This window comes from Ctenopharyngodon idella, chromosome 11 (assembly GCF_019924925.1).
Source record: "Ctenopharyngodon idella isolate HZGC_01 chromosome 11, HZGC01, whole genome shotgun sequence".
NCBI classification, from domain to species: Eukaryota; Metazoa; Chordata; class Actinopteri; order Cypriniformes; family Xenocyprididae; genus Ctenopharyngodon; species Ctenopharyngodon idella.
This window is the reverse complement of record NC_067230.1, coordinates 23143414-23161634: the sequence shown is the minus strand read 5'-3', so window position 1 is coordinate 23161634 and position 18221 is coordinate 23143414. Positions and strand designations below refer to the sequence as shown.

At 35.4% G+C, this 18221-nt stretch overlaps 2 protein-coding genes and 1 long non-coding RNA gene across 4 annotated transcripts; 2 read left to right on the top strand and 1 right to left on the bottom strand.

The window, feature by feature from the left end:
* Positions 1-91: 91 nt before the first annotated feature.
* plekha3 (pleckstrin homology domain containing, family A (phosphoinositide binding specific) member 3) lies at positions 92-4294 on the top strand. The gene is given in 8 exon segments (XM_051913092.1): positions 92-451; positions 848-964; positions 1069-1224; positions 1596-1751; positions 1882-2036; positions 3244-3287; positions 3391-3500; positions 3671-4294. Coding segments are annotated over 8 exon segments (900 nt in total). The 5' UTR covers positions 92-411; the 3' UTR covers positions 3793-4294.
* gucy1b2 (guanylate cyclase 1, soluble, beta 2) lies at positions 4284-13612 on the bottom strand. 2 transcript variants are annotated; one of them, XM_051913091.1, is made up of 15 exons: positions 13251-13611; positions 13074-13147; positions 12890-12984; positions 12142-12302; positions 11284-11383; positions 10670-10857; positions 10182-10293; positions 9490-9593; positions 8899-9115; positions 8401-8721; positions 8172-8320; positions 7249-7395; positions 7002-7156; positions 6286-6476; positions 4284-5637 (listed from the first exon to the last, which is right to left on the bottom strand). In XM_051913091.1, the coding sequence occupies exons 1-15, from the start codon at positions 13251-13253 to the stop codon at positions 5405-5407; spliced, it is 2250 nt and encodes a 749-aa protein (XP_051769051.1). In that variant the 5' UTR covers positions 13254-13611; the 3' UTR covers positions 4284-5404. The 2 variants fall into 2 exon arrangements, with proteins under 2 accessions (XP_051769051.1, XP_051769050.1); XM_051913090.1 differs by having other exon boundaries at positions 13074-13612.
* A 981-nt stretch (positions 13613-14593) lies between these two features.
* LOC127522941 (uncharacterized) lies at positions 14594-17722 on the top strand. Its single transcript, XR_007932781.1, has 2 exons — positions 14594-15727; positions 16682-17722. It is a non-coding gene; the product is annotated as an uncharacterized LOC127522941 (long non-coding RNA).
* Positions 17723-18221: the final 499 nt, after the last annotated feature.

The window sequence follows — 18221 nt, the reverse complement described above, 5'->3', positions numbered from 1 at the left end:
TGATTTACCGAAATTGGAATGTACTTTGTGATGCTTTCGCTGTCTTTTCCATAATTATAGTGGAGTGGCTGCACAGCGAAGAATCTCTTAATAAAACGCCTCTTCCGGTTCAGGCTGTAAACAGTGATCTCATCCCTAATCTCGCTACGTCTGCCTTTAGTACAATCTCCCAGCATGAGCGGCGCGCTGTCTTAAGAGAAATGACCGTGAAAACAAATATATTTTTCTCGTTACCTTACGATCCGCCGCTCTCTTTGACATAATGACGACTAGCTGGGGATCTTTGAGTTAGCCTGGAGTATGCTAGCATGCTAATTAGCCTGTAAAGGGGGCAAACAAGCAGCTGCCTGGTGCAAGCTCTGTTAAAGCTGCTTTAAAGTGTTTTTCACTGAGTTTTCTGCTTGGAGAATAATGGAAGGAGTGCTTTACAAATGGACAAACTATATGACAGGTAAAAGTGAATGGCACTGACAAATTGAATTGTGGACACTTGAGCTGCAGTCAAACAGGACACTGCAAAAGATATACTCAGTTTGTATTAAGATGTCTGTATATGACAGAGAGCTGCTGATATATGCAACTTTGTTGTATTGCTTTTTGCATTGCTTCTTTTCTTGTACGCTGTGTCCCGTTAATGTATTTTTGGATGTCAAAACATAAGTTAGAGTAGCCTAATATACCAAATGTGTCATGTCAAACTTTCTTTCCTGTCATGTGATGGTATGATACCTGATTGTATGGATTAACAAGACTAGTCATAAATCTCAAGTTTAGAAAGTTCAGAAATTGCATCTTTTGTTTGATTTAAATGTGTTGTGTGATCTGATAATGATATGTTTTATAAAAGGATGGCAGCCAAGGTGGTTTGTGCTGGACAATGGCATTATTTCATACTATGATTCACAAGATGACGTGTGCAAAGGCAGTAAAGGCAGTATTAAGATGTCAGTATGTGAAATTAAAGGTGAGATTATCGTATATCTTATCAGAAAAAAATTCCTTCTATCCTTACAAGAAAATAAACTGGTTATTCTTTTGTAATTTTTTACTTCCTCATGTTTTCTCCAGTTCACCCAACTGACAGTACGCGTCTGGAGCTGATCATACCAGGGGAGCAGCATTTTTATGTGAAGGCTGTAAATGCAGCTGAGAGGCAGAAGTGGCTGGTGGCTCTGGGGAGCTCCAAAGCTGGACTAATTGACACTCGAACCAAAAAAGAAAGGGGTAGGCTTCTCTTAAAGGGATAGTTCACCGTAAAAAGAAAATTTTGTCATTTACTCACCCTTAAGTAGTTCCAAACCTGTATAAATTTCTTTGTTTTGCTGAACACTTAGGAAGATATTTGGAAAAATGTCAGTAACCAAACAGATCTCGCCCCCCATTTACTACCATGGTAGGAAAAATAAATACTATGGTAGTCAATGGGGGGCAAGATCTGTTTGGTTACTATATATATATATAATTTAGAGACAGAGAGACAGAAGGCTTTCATTTACTGAATTCATGTTCCCTAGTTGCACACCAGTAATCTTGACTGCTAAGCAATATGAAGGGCCATTAACAGTTGCATTTCCTCTCCTAATGGGTTTTTGCAGAGTTAACAGAAACCACAGAATCACTGAAAACTAAGATGTCAGAGCTGCGTCTGTATTGTGACTTACTAATGCAGCAGGTGCACACTATTCAGGAGTCTGTGGAACAGGAAGGAGAATCTACTGTGGCCAGCACTGAGGTTAGACACTCACTCTGATGTTTTTCATTCAAACCTCAGTAATCACTGCAATTATTGCAGTTAGGTGGGAGTGATATGAAAAGGTTGTCATCATAGAAATCTAGTCTTTTAAACCAAATCTTTGTATTATTTTCTGCTATTTTTCCCAGACAAGAATGAGGCATCCTCATTACTGAGTGCCACCTGTGAAACCTTCATCAAAACACTGGAAGAATGTATGAAAATTGCCAATTCCAAGTTTCAGACTGATATGTTGCAATCCAGTCCATCTGATTCCGTAATGTCTCCCGTCCAGATGTCTCGGGTAAAGAAACAAGCACAAATCACATACAGTTTACCTTCATTTTTTCATATTTACCAGGATAAAGTTCCTATTGCTGTTTGTGTGTAATATGGTATATTTGAGTTATTTGGTTGAATCTTACAATATCATGTCCAGGTCATATTTGACCCCAAAATCAATAGGGAAAAAATATATAAAGAATTAGTGTTGTCAAAAGTACAGACCGCGATACCAAGTCGGTACTGAAATTTTAAAAATGTGAGCGCTGTTGAGCAGATTCGTAAACACCTCTGATTGGCCATTGTGTTCACGCGCTCATCAGATATATCTCTGATTGGCTATAATGATCAACGCATCAAAAACATGTTGTGAATAGACAGATACACACGGGAGTGTTTGAAAACAGGCATATCAATGGACCAGTCCACTCATAGATGCCTGCTTTCAAACACTCCCACTCCCGCTTACAAAATGCTTTAAAATTTCACGCTTCCGTGTGCGTTGATCATTGTAGCCAATCACAGACATATTCGATGAGCACGTCATTACGAAAGGCGATTACGAATCCGCTCAACAGCGTCACATTTTTAACATTTCAGTACAGACTTGATATCGCGGTCGGTACTTTTGACAACACTATAAAGAATATGTATATAGTAAAAAACAAAGAATATGTAGCTTGTTTTTTAAATTTACATTTGCATTATTTTCATGACAATGAAATTAATTAATCAATTAAAGGTGCAGTAAGTGATTTGTGAGAATCATTGTGGAACATAGTTGATATTTGAAATCAACCCAAACAAACACACCCCTCCCTTCATTGCTCCGCCCCCAAAATGGGCAAACATGTGATGCAAGAGTAGATGTTTCGCTCTCATTGCAGAAGCGAAGCAAAATAAAGCTTTGCGAAAAATAAAACGAAGATGATTAATGAATGATAAGGAAGAAAAAGAAATGAACACAGTACACGTGTATATACAGTATATATATATTTCTTTTTTAATTTATTTTTAGTAATTTTGGTACTTTAACGTCAGCTTATTTTATTTAAGCTAGTTGGCAAGTTATTGTTTCTAGTTTTTGTAATATTTGTATTTATTTTATTTCAGCTTTATTTCAATTAATGAAATAGTTTTGGTTAGTTTTAGTTACCAATAACAACACTGCTCTGGCATGTTATTGTTCATAAATTTTAAATTTAACATGTTTTATTCTTATTGCGTAGATGAAGCGGTCGATCAGCCATCCCGGCACCTACAATTATGAAAGGTACACAATGTTTACACAACACACAGACTTCTTGTTTTCAGTCCAGACAGCTTATGCTGTTATTTTCCGAGTGGCTATAAATGCAGGTGCTGTTTCCTTCAAGGTCGAGCTTGCCAAAAGAGTGCATGGCGTTGCAGAAGTTCACCCAGAGGCGGACGCGGACATGCTCTGATACAGAGGCTCACAGCGACAGAGGGGCCGAGGAGACGGAGCGTGAGTCTCACACACACCATTGTACCTACACACAGATCGGATTCAAGGCCTGAGTCCAAATTTTGTTGCTTGAGCAGTCACTGAATCTTGAATGAATGATTATTGTTGTGGCCCTAAAAATCATGGACAGTAACATAAACAAAATTGATCACCTCTTGTGTTTTTCACAGGCTTGATGTTTCACAAAGCCAACATTAATGGTGACTCCGCTCCAAGTATCCCTGAAGAGGTTGGAACCAGCACAAAGTTCCTGTCGGAAACTGACACTCCGGAATCTGACCTTTCCCTCTGAGCCATGCGAGATGGATTATGAGATGGGGAATAAAAGGAAAACACGTACTGCTATGCAGTCAAAGATTGCAGCATTATATAGATGGATTTTACAAAGTGTTGTATTTCTTGATGATGAAGAATTCGGCAGCACTTTATAAAAACAGATGATGAAGGAAACAGTCTAATTGAATGTTTATACTCTTCCAGGTATTTTAAGATATTCGTTTGCCTTTATGCTAAGATGTTTTTCCTTTTTTGTGATACATAATTATTGCTGTATCCCTTCAGTGAAGAGTTGAAGATGTTTGTACTGGATTTCTAATGTGTTGTGGAGTTGCCTTTGTTAAATAGGAACCTTGCTGAAAAGGTTTTTGTTACTGTGCCAAGGGGTTGTGCGTACGTGCAGACATTAACTTCAAAGATTTGGTTTTTTATTCACTCGGCATGCAGTGTTGTTCATTAGTTTATGATGCAGAATACATTTATTTATTTTTGTATGTCACTAGAGTCACCCCCCCCCCCCCCCCCCCCCCCCCCCAAAAAAAGAAAAAAAAAAGAAAAAGTTTTTGCCTTAATTCTTTGCTTGGAGGAATTTGATCTATTAATTAATGTAATGTTTGGTAATAATGATTAAAAAGCTTTATTAGCAAGATTATTTCTTTTAACTCCAAAAATATGTTGGTTTGGTAACACTTTACAATAAGGTCCCATTAGTTAATGTTAGATAAAGCATTTACTAACATTAACAATGAGCAATACATTTGTTACAGTATTTATTACTCTTAGTTGATTTTAGTTCATAAAATTACAACTGTTCATTGTTAGTTCATGTTAGCTTAGGTCCATTAAATAATATTAACGTATACAACTTTTGATTTCAATATTGTATTAGTAAATGTTTAAATTAACAAACTAAGATTAATAAATGCATTTTTTTCACTGTTAGTTCATGTTAATTGATGTTAACAAATGGTACCTTATTGTAAAGTGGGTTTCATAAGTATGATTTTTTTTTTTTTTTAAATATTATCTGTAATCATGTTTTACTCAAACACAGAGGCAAAGAGAATTAATAATACATAAGAAACATATTTCGTGCAGTCATGTTTTTATTTGAGAGAAGAAAAAAAAAGATTGCATGGTGTTGAATCACATTTAATAATTAGTTCCCATGTTACCTAGCAGACCGCAGATGACCACAAATGAACATTTGATCTCTGTACAGCAGCCGTATGTTTATCTACCTCTGGTCATCTGTGTTTGCCATCTGATTTCCACATGAAAACAGTCCATAATAAGTGATTAATTTCTCCAGAGGGAGATTAGCTTTCTCTGTGGGGTGGTTCTACTGCTGGCCATCACCAGTGGGTAACCAGCAGGTGCAAATGAAGCCGGGCTGCATGAGAAACACTGGGAATTAGCTTGGAGACTTGCCTTTCCCAGGTGATAACTCTGTATCCACAAAGCTGAAATCCCCTGCTGTGTCTTGGAAGAGTTGGGAAAAACAGTCATTATACACTGAACAGAGCATGTGGTATTGCCGGTTTTAGGTTACGGCTGTTCATTTGTGGTACTGGCCCTCTTAACGACAGGCTTGAAATTCAATCTTCTCAAAACTTGGTGATGTTGGACTAAAGTATTGAGCAGAATTTAGTACTAATGCTGTGTGAATGAAGACCATTGTGTAGATGTTTAAAGTCAGTTGGGCTGTCGTACGCTGGTGTGACATCGAACTGAATTAAATGAGCAGGGGAGATTTTGCCTGATTGGAGATATGATGATGCATGACTTTTTTCGTTCTCAACCTCTTCCTCCATTTTCTTGTCCTCTTTCTGTACGCAATTTGCATCTTCAGGGCTTTCCTCTGTGCAAATGATAGTTTGAACAAAATCACACACGTAAATACACTGCTTAAATATTAAGAAGCACAACTGTTTTCAACATTGATAATAATAAGAAATGTTTCTTGAGCAGCTAATCAGCTTATTAGAATGATTTCTGAAGGATCATGTGACACTCAAGACTGCAGTAATGATGCTAAAAAATCAGCTTTGCATCACAGGAATAAATTATATTTTAAAATATATTCAAATCAAACAGTTATTTGAAATTATAATAATATTTCACAATATTACAGTTTTTACTATATTTTTGATCAAATAAATGCAGCCATGGTTAGCATAAAAGTCTTTTGAACAATATTTTGCAATATGTAACTGGTTCCATCCACCAAAAGGCCCCAAAAAGGTTGAAGACTCCTGTAATGGGTTGATATGCTGTATATTATTAAAAATATATAAAAACTCAGGTCTTAGACTAACCCTAACCTTAAAATGTGACAGGAGGACTAGGAATGTTGTCGAAATGAACAATATGTCCTACTTTAGTGAATCATGGAAAGCCAATGGTTCAAAAAAGGTACAACAAAGCCATTACTGAGGTCATGTAACTCTCTCTCTCTCACACTTTATCTCTCTCTATTAGTTCTGACACAGAAACAGAGTTTCCTCACCCTTCGGGTCATCTGTCACATCCTTGGTGTCTTCCTGGTACACGCACGTCTCTCCGTCGACAAAGCCCATGATCTGTTCATCACTCTTTTGGAGATTCTTCAGCAGGAAGTATGTTCTCATCAGACCTTTGCCTTTCACCTCAATCTCACCCCTCTCAGTGATATCAAAGATTCCTTTGTCCTTTAACACACTGTGGACAGGAAGTGATGTTCTGTTTAGTGCTTTTTTCAGATCTGCATTTAGCTCATGTATTTCAGTGGCTTCACCCACAGAAGGCCTCAGTGACGTTATGGTGATTGAATATAAGACAGCACTTGTGTCTGATGCTCACCATGGCAGCATTTATTTGATTTAAAATATAGTAAAAACAGTAATATTGTGAAATATAATTACAATTTAAAATAACTGTTTTATATTTTTGAATTTTCAGCATCATTACTTCAGTCTTCAGTATCGCATTATTCTCCAGAAATGCTGATTTTGTGCTCATGAAACATTTCGTATTATCAATGTTGAAAACAGTTGTGCTGCTTAACATTTTTTTTAGAAACCATGATACATTCTTTGATGAACTGAAAGTTCATAAGAACATGATTTGTGTGAAATGTTTTGTAATGCTGTAAATGTCTTTACGGTTACATTTAAATACAAAAAAAAGTTACATTTAGGCCATGTGACAATAAGAATCTAAACCCATTCAAAACCTAGTATTCACCTGTACGTGAAGGGGCTCATGTGTATGTGATCAGGGACTCCGTGGCTCTCCATTCGAGAGGCTGTATTGACCGTGTCTCCAAACAAGCAGTACCGTGGCATCTTATCACCTACAACACCAGCCAAAACTGAACCGGTGTGCAGGCCAACTCGGATCTAGATTGACATTAAACCAATTAATTGGACAAACTACAAGAGCACACAGAGCTTCTATTTACATAGAGCCAACTGTTTAAACACACACATACCTGTATGGGCTGTCCTGTGATAGGGCTAGTCACCTCTCTTGCAGCAATTCTCATACCGAGGGCAAAGTTTGCCACCCGCTCCGCATGTGTTTCTGTAGGAACAGGCACACCGCCAACCACCATGTAAGCATCACCTATCGTTTCTACCTGTTGTGAGACAATATTTTTCATATATTATTATTTTTATTTTTTTTTACATTTTCTTTCATTTTTTACATTTTTCTTTGTATTAATTTTAAGTGAATTATCCACTATATTATGAAGGTTTTTCTTATAATTTATGTATAAATCATGACTTGTGATTTATATAAATAAAATATATTCAATTATAAAATAAAATAATATCATATTAAATGATATTATTATAATAAAATAATATAGAATTGCATGTATTCATTTAAAGTAAAAAAAAATGAATCAAGTAATCAAGTAAAATCATGTTTATATATACATATATATATATATATATATATATATATATACACACTGTATATATATATATATATATATATATATATAGAGTGACTTGCTTTAAATGAATACAGTAATATCTGTATATATATTAAATTATATTATTATAATAAAATAACATAAAATTAAATATGTTATTTAATTTAAAATGTTTATATATATATATATATATATATATAAATTGACTTGCTTTATATGAATAAAAATATATATTAAATATTGTTAAAGTAATATTAAATTATATTAAATATTACAAAAATATATATCATTTAATATATAATCAAGTAAAATCATTTTTACACATACTTATATATGTGTGTATTCATATTTTAAATTATATATATATGTTATATACTGTATACAGAGACAGACAGACAGACAGATAGATAGATAGATAGATAGATAGATAGACAGATAGATAGATAGATATTTTCATCCAATCCCACACATACCTTATAGACATTATGAATGTTTGTAAGACGATCAAATCTGGAATACATGGCGTTGAGCATGTTGACTATCTGAATGGGTTCGCAGGCTGCACAGATGTTAGTGAAGGTGACCACATCACTGAATAGGATGGTGCACACTTTGAACTCACCTGAAAAATTAACAGAAAGAGTCTGATCCATGTAAAGAATGGAAAATGACAAGTATAACAAGTTCCTCTGGTTTTATTACCTGCCTCTACTCGTTTGCCCTCTTTAAGCTGGTTGGCAACGTGTGTCGGCAGCATGGCATAAAGGAGCTTTTCTGATTTTTGCTTCTCGATCTCTAAGTTGCGTGAGAGGATTCTTAACTCCTCCTTCTTCCTTTCTAGCTGATTTGAGAGCTCGATCTCTGCCAGCCTCTGCTGGTTGAGCAGGATCAGATCTCGTGTGGTGTCGTGCTGGGCGATGTCGGCCAGGTGAAGACCCCTTTCCTCCAGTTCTTGGAGGCTTCGTAGCTTAGGAGAGCATAGATAGATCATGCAGTTCAATGACTCCATCCACATCATCTGACCTAAAACACACATACACATGCAAATTAATCATCAAACAATATGATATACACAAAATTGCTGAAATTACATAAAGACCATTTTACACAATAATTTGTCCACTGACATGGCTGTGGGAATCAGCCCATGTAGATAATAGGACAATTATCAAGTGTAATAAATCTTCATGAATAAAATACCTCGCAGTTTGAGCGTGGCCTGGTTTTGCTGGATCTCTGGTAACATTTCCCTCCTGGTCTTCAGCACAAACTGGCTGTTGATGAACTTTTTGATGCTCTGAATATTGAAGATGACCTCTGGGTGAACAATGGTGAAGTACTCATCCAAACGAATACCTGCGGTCTGCAGTCCGGGAACAAACTTCTGAATGTTGACACCTGTGTGCTTCACCAACAGCTAAAAAGAAAAGGTTCAAAATGACTCAATGTGTTTTTTTAACATTTGAAATGTTAATATGCAGAGTTAGGGCCAGTCACACAGAACATGTTTTTGCTGTTAAAAACACGAGATGCAGGTCAGTGGAACAACAACAACAAAAAAAAGTGTCCAGAGACATGTTTTTAAAAAGTTGAACTTCTTTTAATTTGAGTGTCACGTTTTAAGAATGCTGTGTCATGCACGAGACAGAGCGCATTGCTAAAGACGTGACACACGAGCGCAATGGCTAAAGACGTCCGTCTAGCGCGTGTTTACATGGAAAAACAATGGAAAAGTAGCACAGTTGAATAGAAAGATGCGTTCTGTGTGAACCAGCTCTTATTCTTACTTACGTTTTCATCAAAAACAATGTGAAAGGGAAAAGCATTACAGAAGGCTTGTTCTTCAATCCACAGTCTTTTTGGGTAGCTAGGCGTGAATGATTGCCGCAGATTGCCTTAATTAAGAGAGACAAAAATGTGAAACCATTAATTCATATAATACTTTAAAAACATGCCAAGACAGGAACATTTTTTGTTATAGTGAGGTCCAAAACAATGTTTTAATTTTTATTTTATTTGTTTTTTTTATAGCTTTTTTTAATATTTTGAACGAGCTTTTATTTTTATATTTTTAGTTTTCATGTTAATTTTAATTTCATGTTAATTTTTAATAAATTTCATTATGTGCTTGTCATTTTTTTAATTAGGTTTCATTTATTTTTATTTCAGTTTTCATTTTAGATTTCCAACATTTCTAATTTTTGTTTAGATTAGGTTTTTAAATAAACTACTGTTTAATAACTATACTTATATTTTAGATTATTTCAGCTTTATTTCAATTAACAGACATGCTTTTAATAGTTTTAGTTAACAATAATAACCCTGGTCCAAAAGAACGCATTGATATAATCATCTTAGTTTTTTCCTAAAATGTTTTTTGAATTGTGTCTTAATCAAAACACAAAAATTAAACTAATTACTTTTGATCAGTTTTCTTGTAATTAATTAGTATAATAATTAGTGTGACTGAATATCTGTCAAACCTTGGCCCAACATGACAATGCTCCTCACGATCTCCCATGGAGATCGTTTCCTTGGACACAGCTGCAAGTTGGCATACCTGGCCTTCATCCTTTTCATTGTCTCCTCCTTTTCCTGTTGATATAGCAGTTGTCATGGTTACATACTTTCACGCATGTTACTTATGATTTCAAAATTACAAAGACAGCAGACAGTTGAGAGTCTAGACCTACTTAAACATTCATGTTTCTGAAACTGATTTAAGTGTCTGATATTTGAGCAGGTTAGACAACTTGAAATTTGAATACTAATTTATTGTGTTACACATGATGATGCCAAACCAACTAAGAGGCACTTTGAATCAGACCAGTTAAAAAAAGAAACTCTGGCAAAAAAAATTAAAAAAGCATTGTACATCATAGAGAGATGTTGAAATATAATTTACGAGAAAATACAGAAGCACATGACAGTTCCATATTTTTTGCATGTCTTCCTGTTAGTGGGGACTTACCTCTTTTTCTGCTTGTTTTTCCTCTTCACTACCTTTCTGAGCCTTTCTTTTGGCCATTTTTTCCTTCTGTACCATGTGAAAAACCACATGTTCCTTCTTTCCAGTGCGCTCATCTTCTTCTGACTGGTTCAGAATGGTCATCGTAACCTCACTGTCAAAGAAATCCTTCGCAACAGCCTCGATAATACCTGACAAAAAAAGTAATTGATCAAATGTGCTTATATATATATATATATATATATATTTGAATATATGCTAATACAGTATGTAATTTTTCACATTGAAAATAGTGTAAAACATAAATATGCTAAAATATATTACAAAATGCATGTCAGGGGGCATTCTGTGCATTTTAAATTACATTTTGAGTAAATTCAGAGGTTTTTATATATTTATATTTTTTGGACAATTTAAATATATTATAATATTTACAAAAAAATTGCCAAAAATATGAAGAAATATAAGTTACCTAATTCTACTGAAATATATTTATGTAGCCGATATTTTCACAACTACATTAGCATCATATTTTGGCAATTTTATGTATCTAAAAATATATTTTGCTTTATGGGGTTGCTGATAGCTTTATTTCTTTCATGTAAAAAAACTCTCACCTGGCACAATATGATAAAGTCCTTTCCTGTCTGAGTAATAGTGAAGGAGAATTCGGCCATCATCCATTCGCTCCACGCGAAAGGACGGAGCATTCATGGCCTAGGAAAAAAAAAAGGTGTGCCAAGTTATAAACCCTAATAAAGTTCATAGTTCTTACTACTTTGCAAACAAAACACTGAGCCAACATCAAATGTCATTGTAAAATCAGTTTCGAGTAGGCCTATAAAATCAAAAGTAGACTGAGAATACATTTGGACTGTAGAGTATTACAGTACTGACGCTGTACAGTATTACTACGTCAGAACGCCGGCTCATTATTGGCCAGCTCTTGCGTCAGCATCACACGAATACATTGTGCTGCTCATGTGCTGCTCAAATTGTTGAATAAAGTCATTATTTTTGTTTGATTTTTGCGCACAAAAAGTATTCTTGTCGCTTCATAACATTAAAGGGATAGTTCACCCAAAAGTGAAAATTCTGTCATCATTTACTCACCCTCAAGTAGTTCCAAACCTGTATGAATTTCTTTCTTTGGTTTGGAACTACTTGAGGGTGAGTAAATGATGACAGAATTTTCATTTTTGGGTGAACTATCCCTTTAAGGTTGAACCACTGTAGTCACATGGACTATTTTAATACTACCTTTCTGGGCCTTGATAGTGGTAATTGTGTTGCAGTCTATCGGAGGCCAGAAGATAAAATATCAAAAAATATCTCAATTTGTGTTCCGAAGATGAACGAAGGTCTTACGGTTTTGGGACGACATGAGGGTGAATAATTAATGACAGAATTTTCATTCTGGGGTGAACTAACCCTTTAAAGTTTTAAGTTTTGAGAAGCATTAAAAGTATTCTGACCTCATAAGATAAGGCCAAATAACAGTGTAGAGCATCAAGATTTTCAATGAATTCCACCAGGTTTCCACCGAGAGTTCGCAACATAGTGTCATATCCCGACATCTTACAAAAGCTGAAAAAGTATTCTCCAAACAGTTTCAAAACCACCTCGGAGGAGACATCTAGATGAAAAATGAAAAAGAAATTACATTCAGACTGCAGTTCAATTTCCCTTTTCAATTTTAATTGCGTCTAGGTCGTTTTGAGACCTAGTGTTCAGCTGTGTGACCCACTCAGAGATTCACACCTGTCCTTGTCCACTTACTCTCAGGGACAGATTGGAGGACAGGTTAGGACATCAACCATCATGATGCTCAGTGGACTATTCTCAGCAGGGACATTGTTAGCGCTCTCTCAGACACTTTGATCAATGTCTGCAAGTCCCCAAGGACATTGTGAATAAAAGGCAATTGTGAGGCTTTCACAGTCTACTCGCTCTTTCTTTCTTTCTATCTCTTTTTCTCAAAAATCTATACACAGACAGACATTTAAAAGCGGTTCAAAACAAAACAGGCCTTTTAAAGAAGTGAAACATTCTGGTGAATCAAACAAAGCCCCTATCCAACTGTTGAAGGAAGTTTCCTTAGCTGACCTATGCAAATAGACAAAAATATATGCAAATAAACACAAATATAGACCTAAAAAGAACTTGGAGTTACTGATGATAAAAATATCATCCTTAGATTTTTTTATATAAAATGATGCTCACCCAGCATTTTACAAGCCTCTTGCACTAAACGAAGAGTGATGAGATCGTCGTAGATTTCATAGGTCATAAATGTCTCCTGGACCCCGGCCATTAATCTAGGAAAGATTTTGTTTAGTTGAAACAAACTGCAAATCAGTCCATGCTTTTTTTTTTTTTTTACATATCATACGTGTTGTGTACAGACCTCAATTTCTCCCATGTTTCTTCTCCAAACTTCTCAATGACCAGTGACTTCAGACAAGTATTAATAAAGCCGTACTGTGAGAAAAACACAGTTAATTGAAAACTGATGGAATACTGTATATTATGTGGCATACTAGTGAAAGTTATACAAATTTTTTTTTAAAAGTTTTGCACTTACCATTTCTCCAAACCACAAACCAACTGTTCCCAAACGTGTACTCTCTCTCTCTCCACACTGAGCAGAAGGAGATGCTCTTTAAATTGTGGTGTGTAGATTATGTAGACTTATGCAGATTAATCTACATACACAGACACTCCCACTCAACCACACTCTTACATAGATCAATGCATGTCCACATACACACTCAACAGGGACGCATTTTAGAGAGAACATTCAATTTTGCAATTAATATAATATTCTTATCTCAGAAACCCTAACCTGTTACATTTGTAGACAGGCCTATAGCATAAATTAAGTGTTTTAGTAGATCATATGATGCTTGATTCTCTTTTTTTGTTTTGTTTTGTTTCATTTTGAGGTTATCATAAACTATCTTAACCCTAGTCCTATATTGTTGGACAAGCTTAGAAATGCTTTCTCTTTCACTATTTAACACTTTGTTTGTGATGGAAAGTACAGTGCATAACCAGTCTTATAATCAAGAGTGCAACAGAATACTTCAGACTATGTTAGGGCACATCTGGTCCCACTTTATATAAAGTGACTTTAATTAGGCTACTATGTACTAACATTTAAATTAATCATTTGATACAACGCAATTATTGTGTACATATATGTTTTTACATTGTACTTATATTTTAAAAATACCTGCAGGTAATTACATCTATAATTACACTGTTGAGCCTTACCTTACACCTTAACCCACCCTTAAACCTAACCATACCACCAAACCAGCAAAAGTGTTTTGCAATACAATATGAACGCATAAGTACATTAAAATATATATAAAAATAATATATAAAAATTATTTTTTATATAAGTAGCCTACATAGTAGTTAAAGGATTTCTTCACTTTCAAATGAAAATTACCCCATACTTTACTCACCCTCAAGTCATCCTAGGTGTATATGACTTTCTTCTTTCTGACGAACACAATCATAGAAATATTAATAAATATCATATGGCATCCGAGCTTTATAGCAGTATGCGTTACCAAACAGAGTATGAGCTGAAGAAAGTCTCTATCTACATCCGTCCATCATAAACATATTCCACACGGCTTCGGAGGGTTAATAAAGGCCTTCTGAAGCGAAGCGTTGGGTTTGTTTAAAAAAAAAAAATCCATATTTAACAAATTACTAAGTAATAATATCTAGCTTCCACCAGACCGCCTTCCGTATTCTTCAAAAAGCTTACGCTGTACGTTCTACGCCTTCCCTATTCAACTTACGGAACTGACGCGACGCCAGTTCCGTTTTTTTCGTAATTTGAATACGGAAGGCGGTCTGGCGGAAGCTAGATTACTTCATAACTATGGATTTTTTACACAAACGCATGGCTTCGCTTCAGAAGGCCTTTATTAACCCTCCGGAGCCGTGTGGAATATGTTTATATTGGATGGAGACACTTTCTTCAGCTCATACTCGTTTGGTAACGCATACTGCCATTATAAAGCTCGAATGCCTCAGGATATTATTAATATTTCTACGATTGTGTTCGTCATAAAGTCATATACACTTAGGATGGCTTGAGGGTGAGTAAAACTTTGGGTAATTTTCATTTGAAAGTGAACTAATCCTTTAAGGACACATAATGTAAAGTGTGACCCAATTCTGTTTAATAGCTACTGTCTGGGTGCAATTTTGTCGTCTGTTACTAGAGTAACAGATTTCCTGAGTGCACCAAAAATAAAATGGGCTTCATGATTTTAATTATATTTTGAAACTAAGGAACATGCTACATTAATACTTATCTATCCTCTATATTTGTTCATTTAAATGTAATTCTCTTAACCCTCCTCATTCCAAACGTCATTTGTCTCTTATTTTCTTGCAATAATTCTGTTGCCAGGCCAACTCACAGAACGTATTGACTTGTCAAATTGGTTTCTTTTTTTTGGCCAGGAAATAAAATCATAAATATCAGCACATAAGCATGATGCTCCACATATTTAAACTATATAGGCTACCATACGTTTACTTGAAATGTCGTAGTAGCCTGTATTTGTCATTATAGAATGTTACGGAATGTTACTACAAGTCTATATTGTCAAACATTTCCATATAAGAATAATAGTATTGTGTTTAAGTTCGAATTTTCCACCTTGGAAATGAGGAGGACAAAGAGACATTTGAAGAATCTGAAATTTGGAAGTTCAGACCAGGGAAACTTCCCTGGAAACTCCTCTTGTAAAACTCCGCACGCAGGTGGATGCAATAAAAGCCGTCTCACAGTTGCAAGTCTGGGCATATCCTTGAGAAGGCACCATAAGAAGACACCTTGGGTCTCTTTTAAGAGTTTACAGAAGACCTTTGGACTCCCTGTTCTACATTTAGTGGTTAATTGTGCAGGGAATCTACCTTCAGGTGCAATAAAATCTAGTTTAAAAGCTGCGTTTGATGACTGTAGCCGCAGTGTTTTGACATTCATCGCATTGACAGACGACGAGGCGAAATCAATCGGACAAAATCAAGGTAAGATTTGATTGTTTTTTTTTTTTCAGCTTCTGTCAGCTTTTTCCTTTATGCAAACAGTGAAGGTGTTCATTTCCAAATGCAAAGTTCTTAAAGTAGGTCAGACTTCGAATTAGACAAATTAGACCTAGTGAGCTGCCTACATTTTTGGCATCATTGGCTAGTTCCCGACCATCTTAAATTAATCACTTATGATAGTCCATTTAGGTTAAAATAATAGATTAGGTCTATATAATAAATTAGTCATGGACATGAAACATCTGTGTGAGGATAAGCTTGTTTTACGGGCGCAGACGTTTATTATAATTGTTGTCTAAAAACTTAATAAACGTAACTTTTCTGGGTGTGTTTTTAATTCAGTGGCAATTTAAATCAAATAGCTACCTATATTCATTTTATTCAGCAGTATTTTTTTAAGAGCTGTGATCGAATGTCACGTGTGACCTGATACTTTTCTCTGCGCATTGTACGATAGCCCAATAACTGTTGTTTGAGATTACAAGACAGAAACTCATTTTATAAAGATTGTTTGTGCGGATGCTCCATATTTTTTTTCGGTTTACAGTCATTTAAACGAATAGATATGAACGATTATACTTTTTAGTGTGTACATATCTTCAATAAGGCAAAATGTCTTGACATTTGAATACTGATTTTTCTCAAAGAAACAGCTATTAGTGTGCAACATAGTGCCACCCAGTGGTTAAAAGTCTAATACAAGTTACTAAACTTTTTTTTTTTTTTTTTATAAACATAATTAATATTTCAAGCTTCAAGGAAAACATACACATATTAGTATAAAATTGAAAAACTTAATTGAAAATATTGTTATATTGTAAGCCTATATAGAATACTATATAATGAAGAAAAGACAGCATCTGACTTGAAACTACATATCTTGCACAAGCAAGAGCGCAAATAACAGTTTTTATTTCAATGTTATTCTTTTCTTAGATGTTTTGTGAAACTTCTCTGTGGAGCATGGGAAGCGACGAACATCTTCAGACAACCAGGGATCCAATATGCCTGGTGGAAATCTCATCAGGAAGATCTGTGTCCATTGAGGACATGAGTGGAGAAGGATGGATATCTGAATACCAGACGCCATCCAAACAGGATCGCAGGATCATCAGTAAACCACATAAAACAGTCATAAAACGAATCTTCCACTCTGCAAAGTCCTGGGCCTTCCTCCAGTTCAAGGCATCCACACCAGCATGATGGGACAAGTGACCCTGCTGTGTGAAAAAGACTTTTAAAAGGACTTGCATGTTGAACATGTTAATTTATCATATAGTATGCTTTTTTATGCTTTTATTTAGTAGTAAATCAAATTAAACATGGACTCTATTTATTAAGGAGAAATTGGATGCTTGTTTCTTTAGGTACGTAATGTCAGGCATCTGCTGTTCCTTTGAGATTCCACCAGAGGGCAGGAATGAGATCACTGCCACTGTAATAAAACATTTGTGTTGACAAGGGATGCGTCTCAATCAGCTCCCTAGTTCAGTAGTCAGGGCACTGATCATGGAGTTGGCCATTTTAAGGGCTGTCTCAATCACAAAATCCTTCCAGTGCTCTGAAACGTTTGCTCCATAAAAAGTCCCACAGTGAACTGTGAAAACCAGGGAGCATCGATGCTCACTATGTTCCCTTAAGTTCTGAAGCACGGAACATAAATCACGTGGGCCAACTCACCACACATAGTGACAACCAAGTTTTTGTTTCATATTACTGTAGGTTGAGCTGGTCAGATTGGACTATTTTGTGAAGGAATTAAACAAATTAAATATTAAGTAATTGTTGTTATATATGATTACGTAGGCTACATGAATATTAACTGTTAATTTACAGTATGGAAGATGTGATTTCTCTTTGTATTGTGTCTGTGTATGTTTACAGCTAAATTCAAAATGCACTAAAATGGCTTTCAAGATATGTGTATTTGTATATAATATAATCTATGGTTTATTAATAAAGTATGTTTAAATTGTAGCTTGCTATCTCTTTGTTCGGAGGACAAATATCAAATAACTGTGAACAAAACAGGGCATGTTCGCTATGTTTCATAAATATAAATGAAAATACGTTATTGATTAGAATTCACACATCAAGGATGGCAGAAAAAAATATGGAAGATCATTAAAAAGGGATTGAAGATGCCAGATTCAATCCATAAGGGGTTTGTTTGCTCAGCCCAAGGACTCGGGATACAAAGTGCCCACTCTGATCATTTGCATTGAGGCCTTGAAAGAGCTCAGATTTGAACACAAACACGCTCTGACATGATCTAATTAGTCTACTTTCAAAACCTGGATGTCACTTTTAACTTCTCCTGTTGTCCTCATTAAATCAAATAATGGCAAAAACGGAAAAAGTAATCACAACTGGTCTCGCACAAAGAAACATCATTCATCATAACGTCTGCCTTTACGTCTCTTCTGCCGTGCTGACCTGCCTCAACATTGATAAACCTAAAAGAATTAGGAGTTTA

What these genes read in the sequence shown, in the direction of transcription:
- gucy1b2 (XM_051913090.1), bottom strand. Translation starts at nt 13,204, where the DNA reads ATGCCACATAATATACAGTATTCCATCAGTTTTCAATTAACTGTGTTT. An exon ending in ATTTGGCCTTATCTTATGAG is followed by an intron (nt 11,384 to 12,141) that starts GTCAGAATACTT and finishes TTTTTTTCCTAG; the next exon opens with GCCATGAATGCTCCGTCCTT. An exon ending in GGGCAAACGAGTAGAGGCAG is followed by an intron (nt 8,321 to 8,400) that starts GTAATAAAACCA and finishes TTAATTTTTCAG; the next exon opens with GTGAGTTCAAAGTGTGCACC.